The 20,781-nt window shown below is 40.6% G+C and overlaps 2 protein-coding genes and 1 non-coding gene across 5 annotated transcripts; 2 read left to right on the top strand and 1 right to left on the bottom strand.

Annotated features, from left to right (window-relative positions):
• The first annotated feature begins 366 nt into the window (after positions 1 to 366).
• Positions 367 to 15,168, top strand: skic3 (SKI3 subunit of superkiller complex). Of its 3 annotated transcripts, none has more exons than XM_020652370.3 (41): positions 367 to 421; positions 639 to 737; positions 861 to 1,004; positions 1,236 to 1,327; positions 1,419 to 1,494; positions 1,586 to 1,732; positions 1,877 to 1,975; positions 2,098 to 2,206; positions 2,348 to 2,488; positions 2,638 to 2,736; positions 3,638 to 3,762; positions 3,978 to 4,064; positions 4,326 to 4,429; positions 4,539 to 4,665; positions 4,879 to 5,058; positions 5,222 to 5,346; positions 5,458 to 5,708; positions 5,804 to 5,906; positions 6,055 to 6,237; positions 6,416 to 6,563; positions 6,650 to 6,728; positions 6,926 to 6,987; positions 7,078 to 7,134; positions 7,205 to 7,273; positions 7,677 to 7,751; positions 8,007 to 8,148; positions 8,250 to 8,343; positions 8,486 to 8,563; positions 8,671 to 8,795; positions 8,880 to 9,003; positions 9,378 to 9,602; positions 10,260 to 10,332; positions 10,489 to 10,542; positions 10,765 to 10,876; positions 11,176 to 11,304; positions 11,387 to 11,511; positions 12,408 to 12,572; positions 13,279 to 13,431; positions 13,667 to 13,797; positions 14,503 to 14,632; positions 14,847 to 15,168. In XM_020652370.3, the coding sequence occupies exons 2-41, from the start codon at positions 648 to 650 to the stop codon at positions 14,913 to 14,915; spliced, it is 4,701 nt and encodes a 1,566-aa protein (XP_020508026.2). In that variant the 5' UTR covers positions 367 to 421; positions 639 to 647; the 3' UTR covers positions 14,916 to 15,168. The 3 variants fall into 3 exon arrangements, with proteins under 3 accessions (XP_020508026.2, XP_020508027.2, XP_029136710.2); XM_020652371.3 differs by having other exon boundaries at positions 400 to 421; positions 645 to 737; XM_029280877.2 differs by lacking the exon at positions 367 to 421 and adding an exon at positions 427 to 447 and having other exon boundaries at positions 645 to 737.
• On the bottom strand, positions 15,047 to 20,771 carry LOC109997770 (uncharacterized). The gene is made up of 3 exons (XM_065962017.1): positions 20,684 to 20,771; positions 19,513 to 20,227; positions 15,047 to 16,214 (listed from the first exon to the last, which is right to left on the bottom strand). Exons 2-3 carry the CDS (start codon positions 20,172 to 20,174, stop codon positions 15,524 to 15,526), a joined length of 1,353 nt encoding a protein of 450 aa, XP_065818089.1. The 5' UTR covers positions 20,175 to 20,227; positions 20,684 to 20,771; the 3' UTR covers positions 15,047 to 15,523.
• trnai-aau (transfer RNA isoleucine (anticodon AAU)) lies at positions 17,048 to 17,121 on the top strand. Its single transcript has one exon. It is a non-coding gene; the product is annotated as a tRNA-Ile (tRNA).
• Positions 20,772 to 20,781: the final 10 nt, after the last annotated feature.

Below are 20,781 nucleotides of genomic sequence, written 5' to 3'. Positions count from 1 at the left end.
AAATAACTTTATAAAATACAACAACAACAAAATGAATTGAAGCGTGTTAAAATCAGGTTAACATTCAAACGAATTCATTCTTTTTCCTTTTCTGAAGGCAGTAAGATAAAAGATAAAAGATAAAGATAAACTTTATTGATCCCCCGTGGGGGAAATTTGTGCATTACAGCAGCTCCAGAAAACAGGGGACGGGAATATAACTATTACAAATAAAAATAGAAGTTAAAAATCAAATCAAACATATTTACATCAGTATTGTGTGTACATACCGTAGATCTTTATATTGACTATGGTACTGGACCCATAGACTATAAATATTAAGACTGGACCAAACTAAAAGTAGAAGTTAAAATTTGAAGGGCGTGAAGCCGGTTGCCTTTCACTTCCGGGTCAAACCACAGGAGCGGCGTCGATGTAAACAGTGAGTTTCCTCAAGTAACAAAACCTGTACGAGCAAGTAGAAAACAAACGCAATATTACCCGGTTTTAATAAAAGTGTTTCAGCAGTTATTATCTATAACTACATGGTTAAGATGCGCTGTGAAGCTCACAGCTAATGCCATCTAGCCCATTGACTGTACAGCTAGATAGCATACACTGCTAAAGATATTATCTCATAATACCTACATGTGTTTAAGTTACAGAAGATGTCGAGTAAAGAAGTGAAAACAGCGCTGAAGAGTGCCAGAGAGGCCATCAAAAACAAAGAGTTCAAAGAGGCTCTGAAACACTGCAAGGTAAAGTATCACTCACATATTCAAAAAATGTAAATATTTACTAAGTATGGCTACTAAAAGAGGATATGAATTGTATCTGTCAATCCTAAGATAATGACATTTCTCTCTTTATTATTGTTTAAGGCTGTTTTGAAACTTGAGAAGAACAATTATAATGCATGGGTGTTCATCGGCTTGGCTGCCAGTGAACTGGAGCAGCCGGATCAATCACAGACTGCTTATAAAAAGGCTGTGGAGCTGGAGCCTGAGCAGCTACTTGCATGGCAGGTAAGGCGGATAATTGTAGTGGTTAGTGCTTCCAGATGATTCCAGGTGTATTAATATCTCCTCTTAGCCTTTGCATATCTTTACCAGCTTGATGTGATCTGAATGTTCCTTTCAAATTGGCACAATCCTTTAAAAGTGTGAGAATTGTATACCATGTTGCGTATTTGATTACCTTTCTCCCCAGCCCAATTTTAAGAGGAATAGTGTCACTGAGATGCTGTTGTGTTTTAGGGCTTGGCTAATCTTTATGAGAAGACGGATCAGTGGGATTTCAAAGTAGAGCTTCCAGACATCTATCAGAAGCTCGTGGATCTGTATGCATGGTAATGTAAAAAAATGTTCTTGTTCCAACTAGTGTAACATTTTTTGTTTTTGATTTTTTTGATTTAATCTCAAAATGTTCTCCATTTACAGCTCTGACAAAACCAAATGTTATGAGATGATCAAAAAGCTATCTGATGTCTATCAGTCTGACAAAGAGTATTTGAAGGTATGTTTTGAAAAGGAGATTATGTTTAAGGGATGTATACATTGTTTTGTGTTCTTTTTGCACATGAAGACATTCGTATGTTTGCTTGTAGTTGGCAAAGCTTTGGCGCCAGCTCCTTCAGCTGAAGGAGGAGGAGTCTGTGGACAAGAAGGAGTTACTGCAGCTTTGGCAACAGATGACCCAACTTCTCTCAGACTGCCTCAAGGAGGGAGGGCAGGACCAAGAAACTCAACAGCATGTAAGACTTCTCCAACTTTTGACAGTTTATTTTTTTCAGGAGCTCAAATTTCTTCCTCTGGCTGAAAAAAAACAAAATACATTTGGTGATGTTTTAGTGCACATGTCTTAATACAATCTTACATTTGATTATTGTGATTATCAGTTAATCACAGCATTTGAGAAGGCCATGGTTCTCATGGATCCTGTACCAGGAGAGGAACACAAGAAGGTCTCGGCTGACTATGTCAAATGTCTTTCTAATGTAAGTGCAATCCTATGTTTAGAATATGCGTGTGTGTGTGTGTTTAAAAAAAGATGGATAACCTACCTTATACTTATCCCTGTACAATCATCAGCTGAATCACATTTCTCTCCTTATTGTAGCTTCCACAAGAAGAAGTCAAAATAAAAGAGGCATGTGAGTCTATGCTGACCCTTTACCCCGACCAAAGTTATCCTCTTGAAGTCCTTTGCTCTCACTACCTCAGAAAAGGTACGGTGCAGTATTGTCACTTTATTTATTAAATCTGAAGCGACAGAATTCAAAGATATTTTCACAGATATTCAACAGCGTTGTACAAAATAAATTTCAAGGCTTCAGGATAAATCAATCCGTGTTTTTATTTATTTAAAGGTGTTCATAATGAGGATGCATTGAGCTGTTTCTCACGACTCCTGGCTCTGGACCCTAACAGTGGATTAGGTCACTTGGGTCTGGGCACCAAAGCCCTGCAAGAAGGAAGGTATAAGGACGCCATAAAGGACCTAGCCCAAGGTGAGGTTGTGCATCAACTCTGAATGGATTATGTTCTTGATGTGAAAGGCACCTGCCTCTGGATACCTAAGATTTAAACTCTGTAACAATCTCTGAAACCCAGAATCTTGGTGATAAAAACCCATGGAATTTTCTCTTTTGTTTTTCAGGGCTGAAGAAAAAGAGCTCCAGTACAGGATGGTACAGTCTGGCTGAGGCTCAGTTAAAAATGCACAGATACTCAGACTGTGCTCTGTCATGCTCCCAAGGTGGGTGTTATCTGCTTTATATCACTTTAGTTATCAATATGACCTCTGAGCAGCAAGAATAATTGATCCAGTTAGTCCATCTTAATGTATCCAATCAGCCAACATTAGTTCATTGGAAATACACTGCTCCAAAAAAATATGGGAACACTTTATTCACAGATCAAATTTTGATGAAGGAATTAGTGAAGGATCCAAAATCATACTGAAAGTCAAAGACTGATCCAACTTTTATGAATTTAATAATGGCGATTCATTATGGGTGTCAGTAGTGTGTATGACCCCCTGCGTGTCTGTATGCACATCGACAACGTCTGGGCATGCTCCTGATTAGTCGGCGGATGATGTCCCAGGGTATATCCTCCTAGACCTGGACCAGGGCATCAGTCAGCACCTGGACAGTCTGTGGCTGATCTTGGTGGCATCAGATGCACTGATTCATAACGTCCCATAGGTGCTCAATTGGATTTAGGTCAGGACAATAAGAGGGCCAATCAATGCCTCTTGTCATCCAGTGACAGCCCACACACTCTGGCCACATCAAGAGTCCGGAAGAATGAGGAGAGAGAAAATGTCTGTGACCACCACATGTAAAAAAACATTCCTGTTTTGGGGGTGGTCTTGCTTTTGCAACACCATTGAACATGTGTCCTCTTCCAATTGCAACAAAGCAGGTGAAATTGCTTCACAATCACTTGCGCTTCCTTAATGGACAGCTTGATATGCCTGAACTCGAACTGACTTGGTGTTGTACTGTGACAATTAAGTGATCCTATAATTTGTTTTAGCAGGGCATAAAAAAGGGATTTATGAACTAAAAAATGTGGACAATTACTTTCAAAAGGAAGCTCCTTTTTGTTGCTGAAGCAAATCATGAACGTACTGTTGTTTTTGATTCTTTTAGGTCTTACAGTGTGTGACTCTGGAGACATAGAAGTTAGAAGCAAACTGCTCAGGCTGGAACTAGAGGCGTTAGTCAGGAGTGGAGGACAGACGGCTGCTGAACAGGCTTTGGAAACATTTTCCCAGGTAATCAATTTAACATCTACCCCTTTATTCTTCAGGTTGTTGTTGTATGTACTTTTCTTTCATAGTTTTTGTTGTTTTACGTGATTTAGCGAGAATTAACTCAGCAGATTGTTTGAAGGTTTGATTTATTCTCTGTGAAGTGTAAGATTTTGCATTTCTAACTGTCGACATATGTGTGTTGTCTCATGTTATAACTATGTTCTTTTTTTTAATAGATCCCAGATGCTGGAAAATACCCAGTTTTGATGGCCTTGAAAGGACGTGCCTACCTAAACAAGGGACAAGTTGAACAAGCGCTTAAGGTTGAAAACCTTTACCCTAAATACTGAAATATGTCTTTTAAGATGTCAGACATGACATATGACACTCCAGTATTGCAGTAAAATGAGTCACTTATGTGTAACTTAAAGTAGGCACATTTTAAACTATGTAGGCATAAAAAAAAAATCACAGCTTCAAATATACTTCTGTCCTCTCTTTCTATACTGGGTAAAAAAGTAATTGATCCTTTCTATTGGACACAAGATGAGGTTATGCAAAGTAAACTATTTGATGTACTGTAGGAGTCGTCAGAGCTGCTGGCCTCCGATCCTAAGCTGGCCCAGGGGTTTGTTCTAAGAGGACTGGCACAGTTGGCTCAGGAACAGCAGGAGCTGGCAGAGGAAAGGTAAAAACTGCACGTCCTCTTTTGTGTGCATATCTGTTTATAATCTGTGGCACTGTAGTCTCTTTCACTCTCCTTGTAAACATTTCTCTTTTGCTCTTTTGTTTTTCAGTTTTCTAATGGCGACCAGCCTGAGTCCAGACAGTGGAGAGTATTTTTTCTTGCTTGGTAAACTCTACTGGGATATGGGAGAAGAGACTCGTAAAGACAGGACTAAAGCTCATACACATTTTCTGAAGGTAAGCATAATTTTTAAATGCAATTGGTGGCAGGTTAGGAGGGATTGTATTTTACAACAAATGATTTAAAAAAACCTGTTCAATCTCTGAATCAATGGTCCAGTTTAATTGAAATCAGTGTTTAGCAGTCGTTTGTATTGCTTGATGTCAGAGGTCTAGAGTTGAATGAACTCTTGCTTTTAAAGCTTATTATATATATTTACTTTATTTCAGGCTGCAAAGTTGGACCCACATCTCGGTTGTGTGTTCCGCTACCTTGGACATTATTACCGAGAGGTGGCGAGTGATCCCGGCCGGGCTCGAGGCTGCTATAAGAAGGCCTTTGAGCTGGATGATGATGATGCTGAGTCTGGAGCTGCCTCGGTGGATCTCAGCATGGAGCTGGGCCATATGGTAGTAATAAACCCCCAAAAGTCTGGACTACTTGTGTGATGTTGGTTCTTTGTTATAGTGTTTCCTTACTTGTCCCCCTTTACTGTCTGTACCCTCCCGTGATCCTATTTTAATCTATTTCCCATTTTTCGTTTCTTCTCTTCCTTCCACTTCAATACCTCAGGCTGCTGCCTTAGCATCACTTCAGTCTGTGATTGAGAAAGCCACTCCGGGCTCAGCTAAATGGGCTTGGATGAGACGAGGGCTTTACCACCTGAAGGTCGGAGAACATCAACAAGCTACAGCTGAGTAAGACATCTTAATCTCAGGCATTACAATATATAACCTCTGTTTTATATTCAAAATTATCTGAAGTATTTTTTGTGTTTGCCTGGTTGACCATTCATTTCATGTTTATAGTCTGCAGGCAGCTCTGAGAGCAGACCCCGAGGACTGGGTGTGTTGGGAGTGTTTAGGTGAGGCTTACTTAAACCGCCATAGCTTCACAGCAGCTCTGAAGGCCTTCAGTAAGGCCCATCAGCTTCAGCCCTCCTCCATCTACAGTGTGTACCAGGCTGCTGCTATCAAACAAACTCTAGGCAAATTCAAGGAGGCAGTTGCAGAGTACCTGCAGATCACAGCACAACAGGACTACGTTCCTGCTCTTAAAGGTAGATGTTTATATCTGTTTATTTAAGACTCATGTATACCTCCATAAGTCATATACATATTGATTAGACCGTGTTTGGTATGTTCTGTTGTTCAGGTCTTGGGGAATGCCAGCTAGCTCTAGCGAAAAGTTTAATGGAGGACTGCAGAGATGGGGGAGCCATTGACCTCATTCAACAAGCCATACAGAACCTTTACAGGTAAATTCTAGACATTTCATTCATTTGTCAAATGTATTTATACATTCGGAAATACTATAAGTCTCTCTCTGTAATTCATGGAATCGCGGTGTCACATACACTGTTCCAATTTCCCCAATCAATCCTTTCACATTTCTGTGCTCCTCAGAGCTGTGACGCTGCGTCCTGACCTGTCCTGTTTGTGGAAACTGCTCGGAGATGCTTGCACTGCAGTAAGCACGGTGTCGCCTAACAGAGCCCAGGTTGTAGTCCCTGCCGAGCTGGCTGGTTTGCACCCCAACACCCAGAACCCCACACTGAATAAGGCCCAGGCACTGAAAGTCGGTGAGAGGTATGAACACAAACAAGCTGCGCTGTCAATCAATCTGGCAATCTGAGCTGTCAATGTCAAATCATACATTAATTACATTCGTAAGCTATATAAAAAAGAAATTGAAGAAGTTATCGGCATGATACTGCTTTATTTTACACTCAAACTGTGAGAATTGACTTCATCTTTTTGTCTGCAGGTGTTATGCCCGAGCTTTGAAGCTGATGTCTGAGGTCCCCAGTCTTTGGTACGACCTAGGACTCAACCTCTACCATCAGTCCAGACTTCCCAGTATCACTGAGGAAGACCAGAATTCTCCATCCCTGCTCCTAGAGAAGGCCCAGCTGGTAATTCACAGACTATTACATAACCAGAGCTTTTTGCATTCTTTGGCTTAAAGAGGAGTCTGTGAAAATGTGTTCTCCCTTGTTAGTGTTTGAAAAAGGCGATCATGAAGGACAGTGGGAACTACTGCTACTGGAACGCATTGGGAGTGATTTCCATGAGCAAAGGTAACACACTGTATATGTCACTGTTGTGAATAGTAGTAGTATATGCAGTAGTCAGTAGCTAATTCCTTCGAGAAAAGCGTCTGCGCTGAAGTTTTTAGAACAAATGTATGAATCTGTTAAATACACTTACTTGGGTTTGATCTGTGTCACAGGAAGTGATTTAGTTTAATGTATTTACTTTTCATTTGCTACTTCAGGTGTTGAGAACTTTGCTCTGGCTCAACATTGCTTCATCAAGTCTACACAAGTTGAATCAAATGTAAGTGCTGCACCTTTCAAATGTCTAGTTTCGTATTCTCACCAAACCTTTGTGTGGTATTAAACTTTTTTTTTTTATATTCCATCACAGAATGTCACTGCTTGGACTAACCTTGGTACCCTGTATTTGAAGAAGGACAATATAGAGGTTTGTGTGATCATTGTTCAAATCATGCAGGTGTACATTTATGTGTTGTAACCCATTCTCTTTTGCTTAGCTTGCACATGAGGCCTTCAAGATTGCCCAGTCCCTGGAGCCGCTTTACGTCAACTGCTGGATTGGACAGGTACGAATACATTATTTGGAAAAGGGAGCTTTTTGACCTTTTTTGGATAAATTTACACTTTTCACATAATGCACAGTTCTTATAATTCCCATACTTTATATGCATACATGTTTGACGTATAGTCCGGAAAAATCTTGCAGCAAACCAACAAGAGAAAAGGACAATTGGGTAACATTTTATATGCCTATGCCTTGTTGCTATAGTACTTGGGTTGTAAGATGTTAAGGAAAATGAAATTTAAGTTTGCTGGGCCTTTTTTTACAAAGTGAAACAAAGTTTTGCTTTTTGATTACACAAAAAAAAAAAGATTTATCAGTGTCCAAGTATCTGTAGAGCGTGATCTTTGTGTTCCCTGTGTTTTATCTGTCTAATTGATAGTTGTGTCCCTTTGTCCTCCTCCCAGGCGCTGATAGCAGAGAGAGTGGGAAGCTATGACACCATGGATCTTTTCAGGCACACCACTGAACTCAGCACTCATGTGGGTGACCACGGTTGCTATTGTAATACCCATTAATTAGCTAGATAATAACAGTTGAGTCTCTGCTTAAGCTTTCCCTGACACTTTGATACAATTTTAGCTGTTACCCTTTGCTCCTAATAGAACGTCACTAGGGGCTATACCACAGCAAATCAGAAGAGTTTTAATTATCTACCCTGTCAGAGTCTGTGTACGTCTTGCCTTTCTCTGCTTTTTTCATCTGCATCTCTCTAACACTGGCCTTTCCACGTGCAGATTGAGGGAGTGAAAGGTTATGCCTTTTGGGTTTGTTCCACCCTGTTGGATAAGAACAACAGAGACTCTGAACTGTACCGCTACAACATCGTCCAGATGAACGCCATCTCTGCCGCTCAGGTTGCTCTCAGCAAGTACACAGGTGCAGCATCTGTTTGTGTGTTGATGTTCTTGTTCTTACATCCACAGTGGTATTTGAATCATGTGTCCCAGATGATTTATAACATGAAGTTTCTTTCTCAGAGAGGATCCAGTCTGACCCTGATGCCTTCATTATGCTTGGCTTCCTGAATGAGCATCTGCAGCTGAAGAGGCAGGCCTTACATGCTTATCAACGGTGGGTGTCTTGGTTGAAAAGAAATAGAGTTGTAGCTCTAGTTCTACAAACAATGTTGTAGCTGTATCTTCAAAGGAAAATGTGAAAAACTCAACTTTATTATCACTTCAGCATCCTAATATTCTGTACTCTCCGTCCTCAGAGCTGTTGAGCTGCTTCAGTCCATGACCTCAACAGAAGAGCTGGCTTTTGCTCTGGGCAGCTATGGCCGTGCTTTGTGGTAAGCAGCTGTTGCATTGCTTCATACTTAGACAGTCTTTGAAAGCAGTTTTTCAAACACTCTTAACTCAACTCCATTCTTCATCTGTCCCGCTGTCTGGATTTCAGCACGTCAGGCCAGTGGGAGGAGGCGGTGCGTGTTTATAATTCCACTCCCCTGCAGGAGCTCAGTGATCTGGTTGGCCTGGCGCTGGCCTACTGCAGGGCAGGACTCATCTCAGAGAGCATCAACGGTGGGGACTTGAAGACGAATGAAAATCAAGAGATTTAGTGTGTTTTCATGCTGTGAATAAATGTGTTTTTTTTGTATATTGCAGCCTATGAACGTGCCCTGGCTGTGGCATCCAGTGAGAAGGAGAAGGCTTACATATTGACGGCTCTGGCCCTCCTTCAGCACCGGCAGGGTAACCTGGATCCAGCCAAGACTCTGCTGTTCAAATGGTGAGTCCACAGTATTTCTTGTACTGTACCAGTGGGTCTTCTTTGTTTGCCCTGTTCAATCAACTTAAATACTGTTCATAGGTTGTCTGTTGTTTGTGTGTTTTCCTAACCAGTCTTCATTAACGTGTTATCCCTGAAAATAAACATTTTCTAGAGATATATCATATCAAGGTACATAAAAGGGATGTGTAAATATTGTCAAATTCTTAATTAACAAGTATTAATTGCCAGAGCTTCCTGATTATGCCAAGGAAAATCAGTCACAACAGAAAATGTTGCAAATGCATTAAATTATGGTAATTCTTCATAATACTGTTACTATATTAACATTAAAATCAAAAGAGTTGATCTTCCTGCTTTCTTTCCCCCCTCAGCTCAATGTTAAAAGAGCCAATCTCAGAGTCTCTGCTGTGTTTATGTGCACTGGGATTGGTCCACAATGATGCTACATTAGCTGCTGCTGCCCTGTCTGAGCTGCTGAAGCGAGGTCCAGGCTCAGGGAATGTTGTCGAGCAGAGATGTCTACTTACCTGCACTCTACTGGCCCTGCAGGGCAACTACAGTGCCGTGCAAAGAGAGGCTTCCAGAGCTGTGCACAGGTAAACTTTAGTGCAGCGGTAACTGGTCTATCCTTCAACACCTTAATGACAAATTGCAGCCCAAATTTCTGAAAATGTTCCATCCATCAGTTTTATTTACTGATAAAGGGTGCCGTTTGGACTTCAGACAGTAAAAAACATTTGGCAGGGCTAAGAGAAGGAACACAAGCATGTTTAAAAAGCGCTTCATAAGACTTTTTGACAGTTTTTGTTCAGACACACTTTGGCGATTGACTACAAGCAGCTCTGTGACCCATTTTTGGGTCCCGACCCACCAGTTGAGAACCTCTAATTTAGTGTTCACTTCTGGAATTGGAATTTTAAAAGATAATTTGTAAATCACTTATTACATGCAATATTTAGTTCTACTTTTACACCTTGTTTGAGTGCATATTAGGATCACTAACAAAATGAAGAGTGAAGTTATGCTGAGCATGTTTGATTGCATTTTTGCTAGAATTACTATTTTGAGTTTAAGGTCAGTTTTAAAGTAAATTTCTGCACCTCAAGTACCGGTACATATATGTGCCTTCTTCAGGACTATTGAGAAAGGTACCATGTCTTCTATCACAATATAAATGACTGACATTATAGGAAAGGCTTGTAAGTTAAGGCACCAATTCTACAGCGTTTTTTTTTTGTCCATCGTATTTACAGCAACCCTGGAAACCCCTCTCTGTGGGCCCTGCTGTCCAGACTGGTACCACAATACCATCCCAGGAAAGCAAATGTAAGTCCTCGAACATGCACAAAAATGTCACTAAGAATAAACCCAGGAAATCCATTGTACTCATTAACTTAGGGGCCTTGTCCACTTTTGCTGAAATGCTACTGGACAGCTGTAGTAGAGGTATTCTGATGTTTTTTTATCTGCTGTGTGTTTCAGGGTGGAGCGATGGCTGGTCAGGTGGCATGTCTCGCCAGTATGACCCAAGGAAAGGTAAAAGAGTCATTGTTATAAGTTGAAATGTCTGTGTGTAACTTTATCTGTGGTTACCTGTTATTCTTCCTAACCTCTATAGCGTTGAATCTGTATTACACTTTAGATATGTTGTCATACGCTGAAGCAAGTACATTTACTGTAAAATACCTTCAATATGGACTCTGGTGTCTTTGCCTCAGTATTTATGAAACTAAGTTGTTCTAACATGTGGTCATGCAGAGGGCGCTGTTGCACAGTGGGTTGAACCAGTTGGCTAATGGGAGACACTCTGGAGAGGACAGTCACAGGAATGCACTGAAGACTATGCAGAGAGCTGTGCTGCTCTGTCCTGGTATCTATGCACACACACACACACACACACACACACACACACACACACACACACACACACACACACTAACACACACTAAGAGATTCATCTTTTTCATAAAAGGTTACATTTCTTATTTTAACCTTGAAAACAGGATAAAGATGTTGAAAGATACATCACGTCAACCCTGTTAGATTGATTCAATTCATTTTTTCCATTTGTCACACACAAAGTCTTTTAAAAAATTCCTATTTCATGAATGTAAAGTGATCCTACGTCTACCATTAAACGACTGTGTCCGCTCTTCACTTACATTTCAGATGATCCGGCGACATGGGCGGGGTTAATGGCTGCCTGTCACACAGAAAACACTTCGTGTTATCTCTCTGGTTCCGCTCCTCGCATACAAGGACTGGAACAAACCCTCATGTCAATAGTTTCTGAGAAAGGTGTGTGCTTCAGTTAATCCTCCTGGTGTTCACTGTTTTCCGGGTCTTCAAGTGTTTTAACTGACGATTCTCTGTATCCCAGTGCAAAGTGTGGAGGAGATAGAGCGCCCTCTTGTCCAGACTCTAGAAGGCTGGGTACTACAACAGGCAGTGACTGGTCTCATGTTAGGCGGGCAGCTGGAGCAGGCAGAAGCCCTCTGCTCTCAGGTGTGATGTGAACACAAAAATACACAAACAAATGTCTACCGTCAGAGACATACTTATCTAATTGTACAATTCAATTCAATTCAATTTTCTAAAACGGGAGTTGTGCTGTTTGGGAGATTTAATAAATCATACTGCTAAATAAGATTGTCTAAGGAACAGACACTGTCATAAGTGAAACAGAGGAAGGCCTAGTTGTCACCGGGGTCTGGACCTTGGTTGATGTAAAAAGCAAATCTGTAGGCTAAAATCAAGACACTGTCATTTATTTGACATTTCATTTATTTCTCAACCTATGAACTCGAACAAAAGAACTCTTTAAGTCCACATGTTTATCAAAGCTGTGTGAAAATCTGCCAAATGAACACTAACAGAGATTTCCCAAAATCATCCAGTCTTTCCCAGAAGAGTAGATGATATATAAACATTCTATACGTTTTTCTACTTCTGTGGTGTGCATTTGAGTTTGTGTGGTTCAACTTTTTAGTCCTTTACCAACCAAATCCCTGACAAGTCCAAGCTGCTGTTAGCAAGTCAACTACTAGTAAGCTAGTTAACATTACTGATGACTTGCTTACTGTTACCTTGGATTGCAAGCCTTTCTTGTTGTAGTGTTTAATAACTTTAGTTCGTAAGTGGTTAAGTAATTGAGTTACCTATTCTACAAAAGTATGTAAGAATACAAATCTTATTGTATTTATTTTTTGTATGTCTTTCTAATATATGAATCAGGAAGTGCTAAAATGACAGCAGTTAATCAGATTTATTATGCTGATAGGTCTTAAAGCCTTTTAGATAGCCGTTTACATTCCTCCACGAGCATGACATCACAGGAAAAATGTCTACCGTGTGACCATTAATCATTGCTAAACTATTCTTGTTTGCCTGTTTTGTTCCAGGTGCTGAATGTTTCCCCAGAACACCCAGCAGTGATGCTGTCACTGACCCAGGTGCAGTGTCATCACCTCCTTGTTGCCAACACCGGTGCTGTCCTCCCAGACTCTGTGTTGGACCAGCTGAACAAAACTGTGATGATGAACCCTACCAATGTTGGTGCATGGCACGTACGTGGACGCTCACTCATTTCATTACCAGAACTCTGAATTGCAGAGAATTAATGATGAGTTATTTGTGTTTTAATTCAAGCACCAGTTGTTTTATTGTATGAAACCTAAAACCATGCAGACTAATATTTGGAGAAAACAACCAACGCGAACACACACACTCTCTTTTTTAGTAAAGCTTGAAATAATGATGCTTTGTCTTTGGTGGTCACTTGTTTTAATGATATTTTATGTCCCACTCAAACCAAAGAGCTTCCAGAGAGACACCAGCCTAATGAACTCATTTTCTGTGCTTTGCTTGAGACCTCAGATTGTTGCTATTATTTTTGAACGGCTGAAACCAACAGGAAGATGTAGCAACAGAGCCAGGCACCCTCGTTAAGCAACATTTGGCAGATTGTAGGGATGGTTAAAGACCACAAATGTGACAGTACACATGTGAATGTAATATGTGTTGCTATTTCACGAGGCAATGGATTATTTATCATTCAGAATCCTTGTGAAAACTCTTCAGTTTATTATGAGAAGAATTTTCTTTTCTTTCTTTCCTCTGTACTTTTAACCTTCCCGCCGACAATCTCCACTCTGCCAATCCTTCACCTGTCATCTCCTCTCCCACTTGTCCCTCCGTTAATCTCGCTAACTCACCTTTACTCCCACTCATCTGTGATCTTTTAATCACCCTCCTCTTCTCTCGCTCTCTCAGTGGCTGGCTGAGGTGTACCGCAGCCAGGGCCTGCTGGTCCAGGCAGTCATGGCTTACAAGCAGAGTCTGCAGATCGCCTCACAGCTCGGCCTGCACAGCAGCCAGGTGGCCAGCCTGCTCCGGCTAGCCCTGCTAGCCCTAGGACCCTGTATGGTGAGTTCATGCATCTCATGTAACATAAATCTAGAAGCAAAATGTTCCTGATTTTCTCCATTTCAGATACAGCTTATACAGAAAAAAAAAACTATTTGATCTGATTCCTGCAACACTTTGACTTGTTGAGTAATGTAACTTGTTGATGTATTACTTATAGTGCTTATAGATTAATAAAACGTAGTCATTGTATTTTTGTTTGTTATACTTAACTTTGTGTTTTCTGACCTCTCAGGCGGGCATCCCAGGAAATGACTGGACAGATCTCATACTTGAAGCCACCACTGAGGTCTTGAAGCTGGGTTCTTCGCCTATGGCCCTCCTTTTCCAGGCCCTGCTCCAATATGTGACTAAGATGGCTGCTAGGTCAGTGCTTAACTCTGTGCTCTGTTTACTATGCAGCAGGAAGCATGCAAATGCACATTCATGTTCCAGATGAGTTGGTTGTGATGTGTTTATATGCAAAGGATTGTATCCCATTTGTCTGTAAGTATAATACACTGTATCCAGAGGGGTTAAATCAATAATAAGATTTCAGAAACTTCTGATTTATTCCTCCATCTGTCTTCAAGTTGATACTTGTGGCACTGAGAGGCAATGCAAAGTTTTCCTGTCCTGAAATAATAGCCTTCTGTCTCCACCTCACAGGGCTGCCAGGATTCTTAATTAGAAATCTACATTAGCCAAAGAGCTGAGGAGAGCAAATATACCGATCATAAACTGGCTAAACTGCAGGAACTTTTCTGTGCTAACCCATGATCACAATATCACCGGCCATTTCATGCGAAGACTTCATCTTAGCACATAAATAAGAAAACTAATAAGGTTTCAACACACTGCAACAGAAGAAGAATGTTTTTGCCAGCTAAAAGCTAGACTGCAAGTCTGATCCAATTCAGTTTGTTTTTAAGATCTAATGAGTAAAGTTTTAATTCAGCACCATTAGGACAATTAGGAATACACATTATATGCTTCCTGCTAACTTATTTCACAAATTCGACTCCGTCAAAAAGAGTAAATATTAACAAGGCTCGTATATGAAATGCTTGATCATTTATGTCTTTACTGCAGGGAAACCAGGCGTTTGTTGGAGAGGCTGGTGTACGCCCCCTCTCAAGACATCCCAGTGACAGTGGTGCAGGTGGCCGGCTGGTACCTCCTCAGACACCTGCATGCCAAAAACGACCAAGAGCTAATCAATGTGAGCACACAGCTGTCTCATGTACACTACTCTGTGTTTTTCTGGTTTAATATTCATAATATAAAGTGTATATTTCTAACTTCGACTTGTGTGGAAGCAGCAATATCACATAAATGGAGAAACTGAAACTACAAATACTTACCTTTTACATCACTGTTGTTTGAGTTCATCACAGACTTGGTGAGCTTTTTTTCCATTCCTCTTTTTTTTGCAGGTTCTTTTGCAACACGCCAAAAAGAACGGACATCAAAGACTGCTAGAGTTTCACGCAACGCTTGCCTAAACTTCATCCTGAAAATCTTCAATTCAGCAACACGATACAGTTTAATCATGCGACAATCCTTGTCACCAATTCAGCTTTTATTTTCTCTCAAAATAAAATCATAACAAAAAGGAGACCATGGATTATAAGAATATTCTTTGGTTTGGTTTTATTCAGGAAATCTAAATCATGAGCTTTGGCACACATTCAGAATGTACTTCAAATAACACATCCATTATCCATGTTCAGGAGTAAATAAAAGCAGTTTGCTCAATATGTGTGATTGTCTTCTTGATTGTAAAACTCCTTATGCAGACTGATAGGTTCAAATAAGTCATATGAGCCAAAAATGATATCATTATAGTGAACTTAAATGCGTTATATCATTGACAGTACTTTAAATATAGAAAACATCTAAAGATTCTCAACACATTCAGTAAAAATTATTGTTCAATAACAGTCGAACCCGGTATAGTTGTAAGGGAAGAAACCAAAGAAACCCTCAAACAAAATGTTAAAACCTGTTTCCAGCGCATTACATGAAATGGCTTTAATTTCCTCATCACAAAATAAAAATGCTCATGTTCCATGTTTCAAAGTTGCACAGTGCATAAGACCCCTACACCCTCTCAGTTACCGACTGAACAAACATGCTTGGTCATGAGGCTGCAAATGTTTTGCCCGCAGCCCCAGCATTGCTGCTTGATGTGTGGAGAGCCCTGTTGTGTCTTCCTCTTACACAGTGAGCACACATCCACAGCACCACCAACATGTGATGCTGCACTCCCATCTCCCCTGGCAGTGTTTCTGTTGGCTAGAAGCTGTTGGAGCTCCGTCAGTACTGTGCTCGGGGCCTTAGCAATTCCTACGATCTCCACTCTTTTGGGGTCAAACACACAATCCTCCTCCAGACCGCTGGGCACAGCCTTCATGCCACAGTTGGGGGGCACCCAAGCGGTGTCGTAGCCCTGACTGTTCCAGGTGTACTGCATGGGATGATTGTCCTGGTCAATACGCTTGACACGACCCACGCGCACACCTAACTCGAGGACCACGCGGTCATCAGGGTTATTTTTTAATGGGTAACGTTCTGCCTTCCTTTTATCACGACTGACATACACACCCTTTCCCAGCATGCCACCTGATGACTGTTGAAAGCCAACGGCAATGATGAGTCGTGCATTGGCAATGCTGGTGCCATGGTACATGGTGTACACACCGCTGTCTCTGGGCGCCTGAGAGGCCCCCAGCTCCACACGAGGGGAGTCATCATCATAGGTCACGTCCCAGCCAAAGAACTGCAGTGACATCCTGAGGAAGCTGTTGAGGAAGAAAGAATTTAATGAACACAAAAATGGCCTCATGTTATAATAGAGTAAAAAAAAAAATGGTTGTGTCTCGCTTTAAGAGAAGATTTACTTTATTGAAAATTTCAGTTTTTACACTCTGTAGTCATGCAACACACACATGCACACAAACAGGATCCTATGGACATGCACTAAGGGAGAGATGTCAGAGTGACGGAGCTGCCCACAGCGGGCGCTCCTGAGCTGGTGGTGGGGAGGGGGTTTGGTTTCTTGACTTGTTTTTAAAAAAAAAATTAATTGCTGAAATCTGTGAGTCGATAATGCAAGTCTGTCTTAGAAAACCATAGCCTAACGTTGTTGTGATGAAGTTATTTCCTATACAGATTCCTTTGGCTATATGCCACCGCGATTACACAAGTAGTATAGCGTCATGTAGCGTTTGAATAAAACTCACTTTTACCTTTTTGTAGCTCTTTTTTTAATTCCAAGAAATAAACCGAACGGGTGTTAGTGTTACTTAGGCTACCTTTAAAAAGTTAAAGTTAAGTAAGCTTGGTTAAACATTTGCAATGTCTGTCAGTGTTTGAAAGAGAGCAGCCTTCAGACAGACATTAACTTACTTCCACATGTCATAACGTTAACCTGACAGGTTTATTTATGACCTGTCAGGTTAACGTGGTTGATTGTTTTAGTTAAATAGAACCAAAAGGTTAAAAACTCACCGTCAGTTCGGTCTCGTACCGAAGGTAACTTTCACTTTCTGTTATGATGTAACAGGATATCCTTCTTAGTTGCATCAAGTTACGACTTTCAATGACTTATCATTTACTGACATAGAGACGCGCAGGCCGGTTAGCTCAGTTGGTTAGAGCGTGGTGCTAATAACGCCAAGGTCGCGGGTTCGATCCCCGTACGGGCCACAATGTTTTCCTACCGTCATGTATCAATATCCTTGTTGTTTAAAGGTGACTTATAACTTGATAAATTATCCTATACAATGTCGCCTTTTGGAAATGGCCAGCTGTAAATCAAACCCCTGCCATGTAGTCCCTCTGCACCTTTAAGAAAAAGCTAAAGACCCGGCTCTTTCATGAATACCTATATAACTTAATGGTGATGGTCTCGATATCATTGATGACGATGGTTTTTGTTTGATAACGGTGACTTGTAAGATGGTTTCTATACTGATTAGAGCTCTCAAGAACTGCCCTCTGCTTTGCCTCTGGTCACTTCCTGTCAGCACCTGTGTGTCCAATCGGACTCAAAGCTGATCGTTTGCTCTTACTGACATTGTTCCCTTTTTTTCTAGATCCTATCTTGTGTTGTACTTACTCTCTGATGTACGTCGCTTTGGATAAAAGCGTCTGCTAAGTGAATTGTAGAATTGTAGAACGTATGTTGATGATCTGACCCCTCTCACTTTGTTTAGCTATACTACTGCTGAAGTCAGAACATGAGTTACCTTTACTGGCCAGACAATATAGGCTATCCTAGGAATTTGATTCACATAACATGTGCTCTCTAAAATCATTAAATATTAATCAATACACTTGTATTGTACATCAGAGTAGGTAAATTATGTGGTTATGTAAACGTTTATTGTCATGATTTGGTATTATTTAGTTTTGTATTTTCAGTGTTCTAGTGGGTTTTGTTCATTCTCGAGTTCTGTGTGTCTTCAGTGTTTCATGTATTTTATTTTGTAGTTGTCCTCAGTGTTTCTTGTGTCCATTCCTTCCTCTGTGTGTTTCCCTCCATTGTGATTGCCCTCATTGTCTACACCTGTGTTGTTAGTCTCACCTGTGTTTGATTACCCCATGTCTATTTAGTCTCTGTGTTTCTTCCCTTCTGTGTCAGTACAGTGTATGTGTTTGTCGGTGCCATTTGTTGCATGTCAGCTTACCCGTGGCGCCTTCTGTTGTTGGATTTTTTTTGGAAGTAAGCTTTTGTTTGCCTTTTGGTTAAAGAATAAATAGTTTTACTGAATCCTGCATCTGGGTCCTCCTCTTTGTTTTCGCCATCCGTGACATTTATTAAGAAAGTACCGTATATGGATTTATGTCAGATGAAGAGGATAATAATATTCACATGATTAACTGTGCATATTAAAGATCATTCTCATCTTATTTGCATTCACAGATGGTGGAGTGCCTTTCCATGAGTCAAACTTGTGTATTTTGATTTCAGTGCAGAACAATATAAGCAACATTGTAATGGCTTTTGTACTATTTAAATTATAAAGCGGTTAATGTATAATTATTCTTGCACCAAAAGAAAAAAAAGCTTATGGTTGCAGTCTCCCTTCATCCCCCTATCTCTGTGCACTTTACACAAAATCTTTCTACTGGAATAGTACCTGCTTTTAGACTGTCTGGCAATTTGATCAAAACAAACGTATTAAGGAATATGCACAACATGAACGTGATACCTTCTGAAATAATTAAGCTCAAATTCAAATAAAGGCTACTTCTTAATACACAGCGAATGTTACAAAAAGCATTGGCAATCATAGTGAGGGAAAACTTTGCATCAGCCTTTACTGGCAATACTGGTCCGTCTCACTTCAGTCCTCAGGCCTATCTCTATATGCCTATTTGGTTTACAACATAACCTTGATTGTGAACATATCCTCTCACCTTTTTTTGTCAGTCATCCTCATTATCCTGACTTTTGTGATGTCTTCTGTTTTATCATGAAATGGATTTTTTTTTATTTTCTGAGGAATGAATGCATCCAAACTCTCTTCCTTAAACACTCAGGACAAATTGAAAATCATAGGTTTGATAACACAACAATTACATTTATTGGTATTCTGATACATGATTTAGTGTACAGCACATTTTGGATTTCCATAGAAATAGACTCTATAGAAAATAACTTGTGTCTCCTGGGATTTTTTTTTGCTATATATAATATATAACATTCTTAAACTACTGCAGTTGAATAGGAACATAACATTGACACTTTTTCAACATGATACTGCATAAATAATAACAAAAAAAAATGTAAGTGACTTAAATCGACTTATTTTTTAACTGTAAACAGAGTTAAACAATTTTAACTAAAATTCTGTAGGTCCCTAAAGCCTGCCTTGCATAATTATTTGAACACATTCCATAAATGATATTTTGTATGGAGAAAAAAGATTGTCTATTTAAGTCATGTTTACAAAGTGAGATTACACATTGAGTTTTAAGTTGTGGGTCTTATCCATATCAGTGGAGTTTTCTCTCCACTCAGGGTCAAGCTCAAAGGCCATATGGATATAGCATCATAACTCCCTCTTGTTTTCAAGCTAACCCCTTTCCCCCTAGGCTGGACAGAAGTGCTTGGACATGAGGATGCAGATGTTTTTTCCACACTGCCAGCACTGCTGTGTCATGTGTGGAGAGCCCTGCTGGGTCTTCCTCTTACACAGTGGGCACAAATCTGCACCCTTTCCTCCTTTTGCGGGGCCTTTGGATGCATTTGCCAGAAGCTGCTTCAGATCGCGCTCTGTGTTGCTGTCAGGGGCTTTTGCAATTCCTACCACCACGACTCTTTTGGGGTCGAACACGCAATCCTCCTCTAAGCCGCTGCGCACAGCAGTGAGACCACAGTTGGGGGGCACCCAGGCGGTGTCATAGCCATGACTGTTCCAGGTGAACTGCATGGGATGGTTGTCCTGGTCGATACGTTTGACACGGCCAACACGCACACGCAGCTTAAAGACAATCCTGTCTGAAATCGCGCTGTTCAATGGATAATGAGATGCCTTTTTTATATCACGACTGACATACACTCCCCTTCCCAGCATGCCCTTCGTTGACTGTTGAAACCCATTGGAAATGATGTGACGTGCGCTGGCAATACTGGTGCCATGGTACATAGTGTAGACTCCACGGTTTTGGGGTTTCTGGGAATGTTCCAACTCCACACCGGAAAAAGAGGCACCATCATCCACCACCTCCCAGCCAGAGAACTGCACAGACATCCTGATGAAGCAATGTGGCTCAAAGGCGATGTTTATCTAGTCTGACTGAAGCTCTGTGAGAAATGAAATTAGAAAACGTGGCATCCTGTTAGAACTCTTTTAGGAGCAGAGAGGGTGTGAACTTCATTTAACAAAAAAACAAAAACATTTCGGTGAGAGCAGCCCGGTGTTTCTCAAACTATTTCTTTAGGCTAAATGTTAAAAAGAACATTGTCACCCACCCCCATTAACTTACTTATTTTAGCTGTATTAATAAATGTTTCTACTTAAATCTCTGTGACCCGTATTAGTTTCAGTGCGCTAGTTTTCTCTTAAAAATTCAACAGCTTTTTTTTTTTTATGTGTAGGCCTCGAAGTTTGTGAACCAAAATCCTGGCCATCGAAAGAAGGTCACCGCGGTTATAGACCACAGACCTGTATTGTTCACTAAAATTGATCATGTGTCAGGTAAACACTCTCATCCTATCATTTAAAAAAAAGTTATTTGAGGTGCAAAGCGACGAACTCACCGTCTATGAACAGCCGTTTTCCCTGTCAGCTTTGATGTTTCACTTTCATTTCTGTAAGTTTCATTCACAATTCTGATGACGTCACTTCTAAGTGTGCG

Source organism: Labrus bergylta, chromosome 2, assembly GCF_963930695.1.
Source record: "Labrus bergylta chromosome 2, fLabBer1.1, whole genome shotgun sequence".
Taxonomy (NCBI): domain Eukaryota; kingdom Metazoa; phylum Chordata; class Actinopteri; order Labriformes; family Labridae; genus Labrus; species Labrus bergylta.
The sequence above is the reverse complement of the archived record's forward strand: the minus strand, read 5'-3'. Positions and strand labels throughout refer to the sequence as shown.

Bases quoted from the DNA above. Each gene is read 5' to 3' on its own strand.
- LOC109997770 (XM_065962017.1), bottom strand. From the start codon at position 20,174: ATGTCTGTGCAGTTCTCTGGCTGGGAGGTGGTGGATGATGGTGCCTCT. The intron at 16,215-19,512 runs GGGGGAAAGGGG...CTTCCTCAACAG, and splicing joins AAGCACTTCTGTCCAGCCTA to CTTCCTCAGGATGTCACTGC.
- skic3 (XM_020652370.3), top strand. From the start codon at position 648: ATGTCGAGTAAAGAAGTGAAAACAGCGCTGAAGAGTGCCAGAGAGGCC. The intron at 1,733-1,876 runs GTAAGACTTCTC...TGTGATTATCAG, and splicing joins ACCAAGAAACTCAACAGCAT to TTAATCACAGCATTTGAGAA. The intron at 6,729-6,925 runs GTAACACACTGT...TTGCTACTTCAG, and splicing joins AGTGATTTCCATGAGCAAAG to GTGTTGAGAACTTTGCTCTG.